The sequence below is a fragment of the Ctenopharyngodon idella genome, chromosome 17 (assembly GCF_019924925.1).
Source record: "Ctenopharyngodon idella isolate HZGC_01 chromosome 17, HZGC01, whole genome shotgun sequence".
Lineage (NCBI taxonomy): Eukaryota > Metazoa > Chordata > Actinopteri > Cypriniformes > Xenocyprididae > Ctenopharyngodon > Ctenopharyngodon idella.
This window is the reverse complement of record NC_067236.1, coordinates 34,812,219-34,827,921: the sequence shown is the minus strand read 5'-3', so window position 1 is coordinate 34,827,921 and position 15,703 is coordinate 34,812,219. Positions and strand designations below refer to the sequence as shown.

The 15,703-nt window shown below is 35.7% G+C and overlaps 2 protein-coding genes across 12 annotated transcripts in view; one reads left to right on the top strand and one right to left on the bottom strand.

Annotated features, from left to right (window-relative positions):
* Positions 1-15,703, bottom strand: part of LOC127499185 (tetratricopeptide repeat protein 8-like) — a 173,387-nt gene that overhangs the window by 131,779 nt on the left and 25,905 nt on the right. The window lies entirely within an intron of this gene.
* Positions 1-15,703, top strand: part of LOC127499176 (protein NLRC5-like) — a 784,214-nt gene that overhangs the window by 757,458 nt on the left and 11,053 nt on the right. For all 11 annotated transcript variants that reach the window (XM_051869371.1, XM_051869366.1, XM_051869364.1 and 8 more), the window contains 3 exons: positions 1,200-1,373; positions 5,708-5,881; positions 7,476-7,649. In XM_051869371.1, coding sequence (XP_051725331.1) covers positions 1,200-1,373; positions 5,708-5,881; positions 7,476-7,649 — 522 coding nt within the window. The remainder of the gene's footprint in view (positions 1-1,199; positions 1,374-5,707; positions 5,882-7,475; positions 7,650-15,703) is intronic.

The window sequence follows — 15,703 nt, the reverse complement described above, 5'->3', positions numbered from 1 at the left end:
ATTACTTGTCATGTTTCAGTTCTACCTGCAGAAAATATGAAATCCATTGTTTTTATAATTCAGTTTCCTTTTACTGCAGTAACAGTAGAGCTCTTACATGTAAGCCATTCTACATTTTTGGTTGAGTGTTGAATGTGTGCATTCTTGGAAACATCCCAACAGACTATCTAAAAGTAAATGAGTCTTTACTTTATAGAATGTACAGTAGAAATAAAGAAGAAGAAAGTAACAGAATTGCTCAGGGCAGCCACTGGTCAAATGAGTCCTCTTGTCACATAAGCACAGAGACAAGAAGGTAAGATCCAAGTGCAGCTTTAATGGGGTAATCCAATAAACATAATCCAGGCAGGCGAGGGTCAAAATCCACAGAACAGTCCATACAAAATAAAGACATTTTTTTTCTCTCTGCTCCTCTGTGTTGTTCTTCATCCACACTGAACAATGAGTCTGTGTCTATTTTACTGTATGTCCATGTAATGAAAGAGCTTCAACATCTGACTATTCCTCCAACTGAGATTGGAATCTGCTATTTCTCAATATTTCTCAATATCTGCTAATTATAAATGCTTATCAATTGTTTCAGTATTTGTTTTCTAGATTTTTTCAATACTTTTGAGCTGCTGTTGGTACAGAAGTAGAGGTTTTATACTATATTTATAGATTGTAACATTGGGTCTTCATTTCTGACATGCTGTGTTTAAGCATTTGTAAATAAGATCAGAAAGAAATTTAAGCCTTTTGGAAACGTGTTAATTGACTGCATTTTGTGTGAAAACGACATGAATTATGGTAAGGTCACAACAGACGGATGTTGTGCTAATTGTGTTTAGAGTTTTGAAAATGTGATACAGATTGGAGAAAAGTGTGTTAGAAATTGAAAAAAAAAAAACATGAATAGAAGAACATGAAGAACATGAATTCATCCTTAATGACCATCACATCCATCTTTTTTCTGTGATCATCTTTCCATATTATTTAATGTAATTTTTTGTTAACATAATTTCTTATATCAGTTTTTATATTAGCTTTCCCTCTCACTCAAACACACACACACACACACACACACACACACACACACAAACGTAGTAAAACTCATATCAAACATGGGGATTTGTGCTTTTGTTTTGGTTTCTTTTTAATAATGAAGTCTCTGTTGATCTGATCTGAGAGAGTGAAGAGTGTGTCATTGTTCTCTACAGGTTGAGGGTTTGTGGTGTCACAGATGAAGGTTGTGCTGCTCTGGCTTCAGCTCTGAGATCAAACCCCTCACACCTGAGACAACTGTATCTGTCTGTGAATAAACTAGGAGACTTGGGAGTGAAGATGATTTCTGCTGTACTGGAGAATCCTCACTGTAAACTGGAGAAACTGTGGTAAGATCATCTCTACCATAAAGACTGGAAGTGAATAAGGATTAATATGTAGATAGTGCATACAAAATATCCTTTGGCGTAAACCCCATCCGGCGGTTCAGTGACAGATTCCTGCTTGAACCGTCAGATCCTGCCGGCAGTAGAAGGAAGGGGTGAGGAGTCTACCTGAAAAAAAGAAAATTTAGATCTAAATATATTATTATCCTGCAAAAGAAAGTAAAACTAACAGTTTGTAGAGGAATTTTACAGTTAAAGACCCAAAAGACCAGATATGATGAATAAAGACCCGGAGTCAGAGTTAAAAAAATAATAAATTGAAGATAATTTTAGTGAAGAATAGTTTGCAGTTTCATCAGCAGAAGCCAGCTTCAAGTCTCACAAGGAGTTTGTAGGCCGCTCTGCGTACATTCACATTTCCACAACAATTATACTCTAACAGAGTCAACTAACTACGTCATTACTTCAGGTTGAATGATTCTGATTGGCTAAGAAAAATAGACAAATTTGGAAATCTTCCACACATGGACAGATAGTCAGAAGCATATCTCCATTCGTCACGATGCTGACGAGGGGACCCTGGATTTAGGCACTGGATGTCCTTTTGGGATCATGACATGGCGTCTGCTGGTCTCAAGAAGAGTGCCAGTTGTCCACCAGTACAAAGGACCTGCACAGAACACTTAGCGCACATACACAGATACACATGATTCACAGCTTCTTCAAGGTTGAAGTTGATCTGAGCTCTGCTCTGAGCAGGAAACTTTCCCAAAACATACTGATAACATGTTCTTTTCTCTCAGTGAGAGGTACAGACAATATTCAAAATTATTTTCTAGTGTTTGAAAAGGAAAAGAAATGCTTTAACATACGTTGAAGAAGTCATTCAAATAATTTAACAGAAAGATAAATGTTGGTTAATAACTTAAAAGATATATATTGAAGCGGCAGGGAAGTTGTAACGAAGGGTCGGCAGAGCGGGGATCCATTTGCAGCTTTATTAAGAATAGTGTATACACAAGTAGACAGGGGCAAAGGCAAGAACATAAACAAGGACAGGCAATGGTCGAGGCAGGCGGCAGACAAACAGTATCGGGTCACAGGCAAGGTTCAGGGCAGGCAGCAGAGAATCACAAAGAATAAACAATCCGACGGAAACCAGGAAACAGTCCACAAGAAAACACTTAGTAATGATCACCGGGGCAAATCAAGACTTCGCGGTGAGTGCGCGTGTGTGTGTGTGGCTTAAATAGTGATGAGGTGCAGGTGTGTGCGTAATCAGTCCCAGGAATGAGGGCCTATGGGAAACGTAGTCCGAATGGGAAATGGAGTCCAGGAACTGACAGGAACAGACTGTGATCGTAACAGAAGTGACAGAAATTAACTTTACTTTAAGAGCCAATATTTGACCTCTTAAATTGATTTTCAGGGATATTTTCTAACTATTTTCTAACCAAAAGTGATTTTTTTACAATGCAGTTACAACAGCATTAAAAATGTTGAGATTTTTTTTTTTTTTAAATATAGAATTTTGAATATAGAAAAAAAAATGAGATGGGGAAAAATTAATTATGCTTTTAATTATGAAAATAAAACAGCCAGTAGGTGGCAGTAAATCACTGTCTTAATGAATGAGTCATAGAAGCATTCATTCAACTGATTCATTCAAAACGGCCGATTCATTCTGGAACGAAGCAAGTGACTGAATCACTGAATCACTGAACCGATTTGTTCAAAACTCCGGATTCATTCAGTAAGGAAACACCACTGTGTGTTGGTGCTGCAGAGACACATGCCTCTTTTGCTGTGGCTTGTTTGAGATATTGTCGTTGCGAGAAAAAGAGCAAAAACATAGAATATTGACAATATTATGTCTAAAATGTCACTATAATATTAACTTTTAGTTCACTGAACTATTGTATAAAATTAATATCACATTAGCAGCCGTGCTAATATTCTGGAAATATTGCTTAAATATCATATAGTAAATATAAAAAGCTCATACTAGGGCCATTTTGCACCATATCTTGAATTTTGGCTGCATTTTATTAATTCTGGTGTCATTTCTAATAATGTCTGATCCTGCTTTAGAAAGAGCGAAATATTTGGCATTAAAGCACAATGATTTACAATAAAACGTGCCAAATGTCAGCGAATTTACATTACGTTAATTATAAAACATGTCATCATTAATTATCATTTTAATCTATTGACAACCTTAAGTTACAATTGAAAAATAAATTGTATAAAGACATGCTGTTTTGAACATTTTTTCTCTCTAGATTTGGTCAAATTAACTAACGAACAGGTTCGCTTACATGGCTTTCCTTTTTGAAGTTGGAGGTTGTGATGGTCGTGTCCGATCGATATCCCTTGACAGATTTTATGCTGCAAATCTCCTTTTATAAATATTGTCCATTTCGAAGTGTTTATATCCAACAGAAAGAATGTTGTGAGATTTTCTTCTTCCCTCTGTATTTAGCGCACTCACCGCACTGTATGTTTTTTCTGTGCTTTTGCAGCGTCGCGTGATTGAGCAAACTCTGACCTCGCTGGTTCTGTAGCTTATTTTGTTCATCAACTGATGTTGTGATGATCCAATTCCCACTATTAACTAAAAACTTTTGCCTCAAACTTCATTACTGCTTATTAATAGTTAGTAAGGTATTGGATATGTGACAAGAACCAACCGATGAACTTCGTCCTTTCCGTAACAACACCGAAAGCTCAGCCGAACAGCTGATCATAGCTGTACAGGGCGGGTTTTTATTTCTCATCTCCATAAATATATCTAGTAGTAGAGCTAATGCAAGGACTAGAAATCATTTTTTTCTTTTGCTGAAACTTCCTCGTCATCGTGGAGAGCAGCTCATGGTTGCATATCAACGACAGACGCCACAGGAGCGAAAGCGCTTTGGAAAGAAGGAGAAAGCGGCGCGGCCGCTTATGTGATGCGATATGTGAACGGCCCCTTAGAACGACGACTTTTTCTTTGCATATCAGACAGGTAGCGTTTCCATTAAACTCCACAAAAAATTACTGCAATGTCCATCTTTCTTGAAACTGTCTGTGTTCCTCATCCACTTTACTTTTCAGTTCGCATTCGCACTTTGCAGCCAAACAACAAATAAACTACGAAAGCCCCGAACCAGCTCTCATCAAATCTGCCTGCACACTTTTTTTTAATAGAATCATGTCATTCTTTTGAATATGGAATATGGTATGAGACAACTAGAGAATAATAATAATAATAATTTAGCGGGCCAGATTATGTTTTATTTTTGAGATCAGTTGCGGGCCGGGTGGAGGGGGAGTGGGGGCCTTAAATGGCCCGCGGGCCGACAGTTTGAGACCACTGCCTTAAAGGGTTAGTTCACCCAAAAATAAAAATGATGTCATTAATTACTCACCCTCAGATCATGTGACTACAGTGGCTCAACCTTAATGTTATGAAGCGACGAGAATACTTTGTGCGGCAAAAAAACAAAATAACAACTTTATTCAACAATTTCCCCTCTTCCTCCTTCTCACGAGAGCACTACGACACATGCGTGTGGTGATGTGAGATACATGTGTCGTCTCATCGTCTGAATTATCCAGACTTTCAAGCTGTGGCATGACAATATCACAATCGATGCAGCACACGCTCTCCTGTTCAGTAGGCATCGCTCAAGTCACTTTAAGCAGTAAAATTCCACTCATAAGATGCAGTATTATACTGTGCAGATCTTCAGTAAACGATGTCAAGATATGAGACTTGGGAAATTAAAATATGAAACTATGGGATATATATTACTCTATAACTTAAGTGGATAAAATTATGTTCATTGTGTGTTATAAATAATCATACTCTTATTTATAACCACAGAGAGTTAAGTATTATTACTGTTGTTATGAATATTCATTAGATGATGCAACATTATAAGGTTGTTTATAAGGCATTATGTGTGCATTATGATGCATTAAGAATATCCTTATAATGCATTATAAACACAGGCTTCATAGAAAGTGTTACTGAAAAATGTATTTGGGTGATTCTCACATCAGTGTGTTGATAGGAGAGCTATAGATGTCATATCAATTATTCTTATTCACTATTATAAATCTGTAGTAGAATTTGATGTCAGAGTTTCAGTATCTGAATATTGTGTTCAGGGGGCAAAAAGAAGAAGAATATGATTTCAGAGGAAACTGACTTTATTGATCTTTAAATTGATTCATTTTCTTCTCATTGTCTCTCTCACCTTATCATCACACTGTTAGTTTGAATGTGATCTTGAGAAATTCCTTGTTGATCTGATCTGAGAGAGTGAAGAGTGTGTCATTGTTCTCTACAGGTTGTGGTATTGTGGTGTCACAGATGAAGGTTGTGCTGCTCTGGCTTCAGCTCTGAGATCAAACCCCTCACACCTGAGAGAACTGTATCTGTCTGGGAATAATCTAGGAGACTCAGGAGTGAAGATGATTTCTGCTGTACTGGAGAATCTTCACTGTAAACTGGAGGAACTGTGGTAAGATCATCTCTATCATAAAGACTGGAAGTGAATAAGGATTAATATGTAGATAGTGCATACAAAATATCCTTTGGCGTAAACCCCATCCGGCGGTTCAGTGACAGATTCCTGCTTGAACCGTCAGATCCTGCCGGCAGTAGAAGGAAGGGGTGAGGAGTCTACCTGAAAAAAAGAAAATTTAGATCTAAATATATTATTATCCTGCAAAAGAAAGTAAAACTAACAGTTAAATAAACCAAACAAACTACAAACCAGACAACAGACACAGGTTACAGTTTTAATTTTACTACAGTTTTAATACAGTTTTACGGTTTTTTAAATCACAAATGTTTGGTGTAAATCAACTTATCTTGTAATGCTTGTTCAAACAGACCACCCTTACAAAAGCGTGATCATTGCCTCAAAATGTGAATCTGCAGCTGAAAAGAGGGAAGTTTTATGTGGTTCACCTGAACCAGGACTGTCACCATATCAGATCTTTCACTGCGATTATCATGACCAAAATAATTCACGATAACAATATATCTATAGAAATCTTGAAAAATAATAATAATAATAATGCTATCAGACAAATTGATCTTTATTTGTATTTATTGAAGAATTACACCGTTGCATACAAAAGGAACAATTACAATTAACGGCGACCAGACTGAAATAACAGTAACACTTTATAATAAGTATACAGTAAAAAAGCATCTAATAAATAATTTGAAAACTATTAGTTTATAGTTAATGAATAGTTTACAAACTGTAGTTAATACATTAATAGACTGTATGCGAAAAATTAGTTCTTCATTCATTGTTATTGTTTAATTAGCTCATATGTAAAGAGTTAGATAATGTTTTGTTAAAAACTTCTTAACCATAAAGAGTTCTCACTTTAGATTAGGTCACGGAAAGACTGAAAAAGTGCTTTAATACAGCCTTTATTGGACATTAATTACATTAGTATCAAGAGTTCCTTAAAATGTTTACAAATACATCAATCACACACACACACACACACACACACACACACACACACACACACACACACAGGTTTGCTTTTGTGAATTGTGGAGACTCTCCATAGGCGTAATGGTTTTTATACTGTACAAACCGTATTTTCTATCGCTCTACACCAACCCTACTCCTAAACCTACCCATCACAGGAAACTGTGCACATTTTTACTTTCTCACAAAAACTCATTCTGTATGATTTATAAGCCTTTTAAAAAATGGGGACATGGGGTAATGTCCTCAAACGTCACCCTCTCCTTGTAATACCTATGTCATACCCATGTCATTATTCAAATTTGTGTCCTGATATGTCACAAAAACATGCACACACACACACACACACACACACGTTTTATGGTGACTTAATATAGAAATAATGATTTTTATACTGTACAAACTGTATTTTCTATCCCCTAAACCAAACTGATGTATTTTATGACCTAATGAGAATTTGTATGTATTTCATATTGACAGCATTATGGTATTTATTTATTTATTTTTTAACTGGTTATGGTAAGTTTTGGAGATTTGGAGGCTTAATGTGTGTTGATCTGATCTGAGAGAGTGAAGAGTGTGTCATTGTTCTCTACAGGTTGAGGGATTGTGGTGTCACAGATGAAGGTTGTGCTGCTCTGGCTTCAGCTCTGAGATCAAACCCCTCACACCTGAGAGAACTGTATCTGTCTGAGAATAATCTAGGAGACTCGGGAGTGAAGCTGATTTCTGCTGTACTGGAGAATCCTCACTGTAAACTGGAGGAACTAGAGTAAGATCATACGCGACTCTCACATGAAACTGTGTCACTGTGAATTTTGCAATTTCAATAATTCATAAAGTAACATTAAAATGGAATAGAATTCAGGGAAAACTATTATTACATTCATTCATTCAAATTACCATTCATGAATTTAAAGGGTTAGTTCACTCAAAAATGATTTTTTTTAACCTGTTAGCCAGTTAGTCATGATTAAAATAAAGTTTGTTTATGTAATATATGTGTGTGTACTGTGTATATTTGTTTTGTATTTATACATATACATGTATATATTTAGGGACAATATAAAAATATAAAAATCAACTAGATCAAAAAGTTTGTAGACAAACTTTAAGTTGTCTTGAAAAAGCTGGTCCAGAAAGTTTGAAGAAGTTTTAAAAGTTTGTAGTTTGAAGCTTTTCAGTTTGAAATTGTTTAAGTTTTAGAATTGTAGTTTTAAAAGATAGATAGATAGATAGATTTTAATTTGCTATGTGATTGCTAGGGTACTCGGGGTGGTTGCTAGGGTGTTGCTATGCGGTTGCTAAGGTATCCTGGGTGGTTGCTAGGGTGTCAGATAGATAGATAGATAGATAGATAGATAGATAGATAGATTAAATGAGTTTGAATGAGTTTAAATGGCTTAGAAACAGGAATGGCAGTTTAATTGAGTCTGTGTGTTTGAATTTGAATTTTGACAGTTGGACGGAATGTTCAGATCACCCAAGGCAGTTCAATGAAAGTCAATGGGATTTTTCCAAGATTTAATCAGCATTTTTAGGAAAACCGTAAGTCTGATCAGTCTGAAAAGATAAGGCAACTTGAGTCAGCTTGAACAGTCTAGGAGGAGTAGCATTTAGACATTTTAGTCTAAGAAGAAGAAGAAGAATAATAATCTTTCAAGCCAACTTAATAAATATTTATATATAATTTAAATTATATAAATATATACATGTAAATATTTCTTAAATATATACATGTATGTGTTTATAAACAAAGTAAATATACACAGTACACACACATATATTACATAAACTTTTATTTTGGATGTGATTAATCGTTGAACAGCTCTAGATAAACCATATATTATTGCAATCATGTGTTTATTGTCTCCAAACCGTTTCTCTCTGCATGTTATAGTGATCTCTGGATCTCTGATCATTGTTTATGTTAAGAGATTTCCTGGAATGTCACATGATATGGCTGTACTTCTAGTCTCACTCTTGGGGCTCTATCATACACCCGGCGCAACGCAAGAGTTTGTTGCTAGTTTCAGCCTGATGCAGTCTGTGTGACGTCTACGTCACGTCTGCGCCTTAAATTGAATGGAATAAATAGCAGAATAAAAACTAAGACTTTGAGTGAGACGTTCACTGAGATGAGTGCATGTAGCAAAGTTATATTAAAGAGCCATTCGGAACGACATAGACATGAACACATAAACTTCATCTCTAGAGCTGCTCTGAGAGTCACTTCATGAGCATTTTACCGTTTAATTTGAGAAAAAACTATTGTCATATCATATACACACATAAACTTCAAGATCACAGCAACCCGTCAAAATAAAAGTTCGGTTTAACTTGTAACAGAAACAGAGCCATGTTACTATTACTATGTACTATGTAGTCTACTATTGTATTACTATTGTACGGTATTAAATATTTCTTAATGACAATGTAATACTACTACTAGTACAATAATTATTAAGACTTTAGTTTTGAAGTATGGGGAGAGCAGGGACGAAAGTAGCCTACCATTTTTCACAAAAATGTAATTTTAAAAGATAATGTTTTAGACAGCGATATATTTTTGCTGTGGTCAGTAACTCACAGGTGTGGTCTATCAATACCAGGTGGTATTTTGTACAAATGTAGAACGGCTTCAGTATAATTTCACTTTGAACATAAATTGCACATTGTTACTTTCAACCCCGTCAGTTGGGACGAAAGTAACACACAGGTGGGTCAAAAGTAACAACAACACAAGCTAGATTTTTTGTGTTAGTCTTGTTTTTATTAAATATACCTGACTATGACCTTGTTAATATGTAACTGCAAACATATTTTGTCCTTTATCTTTTCAAAAAAATAATAAATTACATTTTCATTTAAAATTGAGAATTTCAGTTTCATCAAATGTTTCAAAAGTAACCCGACAGAACAAACTTGAATTGTTTAGAATTTTTTTTTTTGGCAATGTCAATTTATTTTATAAAACATTTTTCAACAGTATGAACAATATGAAAACTAAATTAAATTAGCATAATATAAATTCTCAACATAGTGTAACAGTCATGTTTCCAATCCAGCTGTTTTTATGCATAAATTCAAAATATAAATTCATAAAAACATTTGAATGGAAACACTGCAAATTCATAGGTGGATGTGGAAAAGCTAAGGTATGGCTAAAAACTAAATGTGACTATGGTAAATGTAAACAGATTGAGTGAATAAATGGTGACATACAGAAATCAGCAACAGATATGTCCAGAAACGCCCTCTCATGAACATCTGGCTGAATCAGACCTCTGTCTGTCTTTCTGACCCTCACTCTTGGCATATTCTGCTAGTATAATATGACATAAACATGTTTTAATAAATGCTGCACCGCAGAGAAAGCCACCACATTAGCAGAGGGACAAAAGAAACAAGTGTTACTTTCATCCCAACAGGAACTCCTGACATTTAAACCCGATTTACTTTCATACTGAAAAATTCTGAGAAGTCAAACTTCAGGATGTTACAGCACTAAATAACCTGTAGATTGATCATTATTGTGACACATGAAACTTGTAATTAGAAAAAAAATGTACCGCTTCAGCAGTTTATTTACCGTATTCGAAAACTGCTTTCCGGTCCTAACCGCGGGAAACAATGATGAAATCACATGATGTTTGGCAGCTCCGTCAAGGGTTGCGTGCTGAACGTGTCTTAACTTGGAACGCAAATGTAGTCAGAGCTCTGAGAAAATTGCTTTGTTACTTTCGTCCCGCGTTACTTTCGTCCCGGTTCTCCTCTAATAATCACACAATTTTACAGTAACCCTCTAGCGGCAGTTGCACTGAACTTTGAAATTGGTCGTGAAGCAACCGTTACCCTCGCCATGGTAAACTGAACGATTTTAATGAATGTAACGTTAATGCATGTATGAATATATCCACACAAAGCAAATGAGCCTCAATACATCTAAAATAAAAACATAGTAGATTTTATAGAGCTAATCAATGTAAAAATGTATTTAATAATTATAAAAAAAAAATTCTGACCTAATTATTAATAATAACTGCCATTTTACAGAAATAGTGTTTACAGAATAATGCGAAAGTGTTAAAATATAGAGAATGAGGAGTTACGTCATGATGTTTTCACTCCGCGTTGCATTTTGGGAAGGCGCCGCCATATTAGCAGGATACGGTATCTGTTGCTATGGTAACCTCGACTGCAGCCCGAGATAAAGACCAACAGAGAGAGAGAGAGCAGAATAATTTAATAAATAAATTACAGCGCAGTTTTATGGGAAGAAATGGAGAAGGAGAAGGTGAAAGGAAAGGGGCTCTATCAGGAGAGATTAAATAACAGCGCCGAGCAGCGTCATTTAGAGAAAATGCTTGACATTAACAGCATCGAGCCGTACGACCTGCCAGCTACAGAACTGACGAAATGATGCTTATCTGATGCTTATTATTGTAAAAATAATAATATTTTCGCCTACTGAGTCATAGACTGGTTAGTGATGTCAAGCAGTTTCTCTAAATAATCCTGCTTGCTAATAACTTAAATTTAAAAATGTGCTTCTAATTGCTTAAAGGGTCTGAACTCTTGCATTGTGTAGGCACTGATACCATATAAACCAGGTAATTGACGATGTCAGAGTATGTGACAGGTGGTGCTTCTGGGTCTTTCATCAGTTCTGTAGCTGGCAGGTCGTACGGCTCGAAGCTGTTAATGTCAAGCATTTTCTCTAAATGACGCTGCTCTGCGGTGTTATTTAGTCTCTCCTGATAGAGCCCCTTTCCTTTCACCTTCTCCTTCTCCATTTCTTTCCAAGAAACTGCGGCGTATCGCAAAAATGCAAACAAATATCACGCTATCTCTCTCGGTCTCACTGTCAAAGTAACCATGGCAACGGATAGCGTATCCTTCTAATATGGCGACGCCTTCCCGAAATGCAACGCGAGTGAAAACGCTGTGACGCCAGAGATTGTATATTATAGGGAGATGAGAGGGTCTGTATCTCTTACCATTGGAGAAAGCGTAACGACTAACTTAATCACGTGCGGCACCTCTCAGCCTATCGTGTAATGGCAGTGACATCAATCGCAACATTCCCTAGTCTGCCTTCTCTTAAAAAAAATACATTTTTATCAAGCTAAAATCTACATATAGTCGCATACGGTCTAGCCGCAGAAGTTCAAATATTTTAGCGCATCCGAAGCTCAAATTGGATCCGAAATTTCCGCATTCGCATATGATCGGAACTCCACGCAGCCCCTGTACTACTCTCCATTGGAAATGAATGACTTCTGGTCCAATGGCTGTCGTTTGTCGTGTGCAGTGGAAAGGCGGCTTAAAGGATTAGTTCACTTTCAAATTAAAATTTCCTGATAATTTACTCACCCCCATGTCATCTAAGATGTCCATGTCCTTCTCTCTTCAGTCAAAAAGGAATGAAGGTTTTTGATGAAAACGTTCCAGGATTTTTCTCCATATAGTGGACTTCAATGGCCTCCAAACGATTGAAGGTCAAAATTACAGTTTCAGTGCAGCTTCAAAGGGCTTTACGTAATCCCAGACGTGGAATAAGGGTCTTATCTAGAGAAACCTTCAGTCATTTTCTAAAAATTTTTTTAAAATTTTACACATTTTAACCATAAATGCTCATCTAGCTGAATCGTATCGCATTGTATCAGTAGCTGCTTCACATGTATCTTAAATGTATCGCATCGGCCTCAGTTGTGGAGATGCACATCCCTAGTGCCTAACAACTGAACCCTCTGAGCGTCCCTTACGCTCGCACACTTATTTTGTAATGTGTATGCTTACTATTGAGGGCTGCTCATTCAAGTTTAGATGAGGTAGATATGTTCTTACAACCATTTACAATATTTTTCAATACCATAAAGTAAACTTTTGTCAATAATGTACAACATTAGTCATATCAGCATAAGCAATCGATTAGCATAAACGTGCACTATAGTATGCATTTAGTACATTGATTGTGAACCACTAGAATAAGCGCTGCGTGAGCAGGTAGAACGCGCAACAGCGCCACATTTGACTCTGAAACATGCGGAGCATACGTGAAATTATAGCCTTTTGAAATTGAATCACATCAGGTATCACGATCTATGTTTTCCCATCCACAAAATGTGGGAAGCACTGAAAGAGCTTAAAAAGGAAACTTAGCTTTGCTTTGTGAAGACGTTGAGATTTATGGAGGGTAAATACTATGGAATCCCAAGTAATTTAAAAATAAATTAATACATAAATAAATATACAAAGAAATGTAAAAGAAAGCAAAAAAAAAAAAAAAAAATTAAAATAAATATACATAGAAAAGCAAAAAAACAAAAATAAATAATTATTTATACATTTATTTCCTTATGTATATATTTATTTTTTTCCACAATTTTTCTTTTATTTATACAATTATTCATTTTGATTTTTATTTATATCCACATTTATTTATTTATTTCCATATTTGTTCATTTCCACATTTATTCATTTCTACATTTCTTTATTTTTACATTTATATATTTTTACATTTCTTTGTCCGTAGGGTAATGAGGAGGGCGTGGTTTACCTCAGACATAGCAATCGAGCTCAGAGTAGGCGAGAGCGAAGCGTTGAGGCCACAGTGACACCTTGTGGTGTGCCCGAAATACAAGAACTAGCCTATTGACGTTGATACTGGGATGATTTGGATATGGCCAAAATCTTATATCACGGGTTAAGTAATATCACCCTAACTGTAGGCTACTGTGTGACATGGATAGGCTACTCTGTATTCTGGACATGGCCGTAGAACATCGTCTGGTCTGGATTTGTAAAATGTCCTGCGCTGGCAAACATGAACAGCAACATCTTCAGCAGATCTGATAACTCTGAAATGGAAGCGCTTGTTATTTCCCATTATTAATCATTTGAATGAATGGGTTTGTGTTTGATTGAGACTCGGACACCGGTCAGAACACGGAAAGGAACCAGCACACATAGGCTACAGTGAAGTCGACGCAAGCATATTGATCAATGCATTTGAAACGAGACCACATTCACTTCACATTCATATTTCCTACTTTTACATGCACGACATGTGAGAAACGCTTAAAATACTACTCGACTCGTTTCACTTGAGAATGGCATCTCGATGGCCGTTTATGAGCGCTATTTATTCATATTAAACATTTAACATTTTAAAGTTAAACATTTAAAATACTTACAGTCTCCGTGCTCACAGCCTCACAGACATTAGTATTTTAACGATTTATAAAACATGAATCACTGTCTGGCCATCTGGGATGTTGGTTATGATTATAATTGTTAGGTAGTCACGCGGCAGCACTTCCGGGTCCAAACACTCTATCTCATACCAGAAAGAAAACAACAAACGGTGCTACACACACGATGTGGTGAAATACTACCAAAAAATTATAATCATAACATATTTTAAAATAAGTCAGTGCCATTGTTTAGTCTCAAGATGCACACCAGTAATGTTTTTTTCTGGTGTACGTTTATAAAAGCTACTGAAATATCCTAATTGAACTAAGATTTAATCCTGGCTTAGGCTAAGCTCTGTCTGTGAAACCGGGCCTCTATGTTCATGTTGGGTAGAAAACTAGTGCTGGTGTTTGACAGAACGACTCTTTTGAATCAGGTTTGCTGTGTTTTGATAGAGTTAGTGTGTGCAGAAAAAGGTTTTTAGCATTTTGAAATGTAGAGTTTGTGTTTATTTAACAAATTATGGTTTTGAGCAGAAAATTAACAGTTTGGCCAATTGTGTGATGTAGGTGTTGCTGTGTTAAGAGTTTAGAAAAAGTACTTTAAGTATTGGTAAACGCTTGTTAGAAATTGTAAAAAACTGTAAAACTACTGATATCTATACAATTTGTTTATATGTATATTCAAACCTAAAATTATGCCAAAGCATTTTACTTTGAATTTCTTATAAATAAAACACCATTTTATAAACTAGATGAGTAAAGTTCGTAGACAAACTTTAAGTTGGCTTGAAAAAGCCTAGCCAGAAAGTTTGCAGTAGTTTTAAAAGCTTGAAGTTTGAAGCTTTTCAGTTTGAAATAGTTTTAGTTTAGTAGTTTAAAAGCTAGCTAATGTGAGAGTGTGTATAGATAGATAGATACATAGTTAGATAGTAACTTAGATATTTAGTTAGTAAGTTAGATAGTTAGATATTTAGTAAGTTAGATACATACTAATTTAGAACGTTAGATAGTTAATTAGTTAGTAAGTTAGATAGTTATTTAGTTAGTTAGTTTGTTAGTTGGATAGTTAGATAGTTACTTAGTCAGATAGATAGTTTGCTAGATAGATAGTTCATTAGTTAGTCAGATAGTTAGTTAATGAGTTTGAATCAGTTTGAATGGCTTATAAATAGTACACAGAATGGCAGCTTCATTGAGTCTAATGGGCTTCAGAGTGTTTAGATTTGAATTTGACAGTTGGAGGTTGATGAAATGTTCAGATTTTCAATGTAAGTCTATGGGAGTTTTTCCGAGTTTTGAACAGCATTTTTAGGAAAACCGTAAGTTGGATCAGTCTGAAAAGATATAGCACACTAAGTCAGAACAGTCTGAAGGTCTGAGCCGAGTTTGGTGGTTGTAGCTTTAAAGCTCTAGGAGGAAATACTGTTCAAATTTTCGGTCCAATACAAACTCTACATTTCAGAACACTAAAAACCTTTTTCTACACACACTAACTCTATCAAAACACAGCAAACCTGATTCAAAAGAGTCGTTCTGTCAAACACCAGCACTAGTTTTCTATCTATATGAAATCCATTGTTTTTATAATTCAGTTTCCTTTTACTGCAGTAACAGTAGAGCTCTT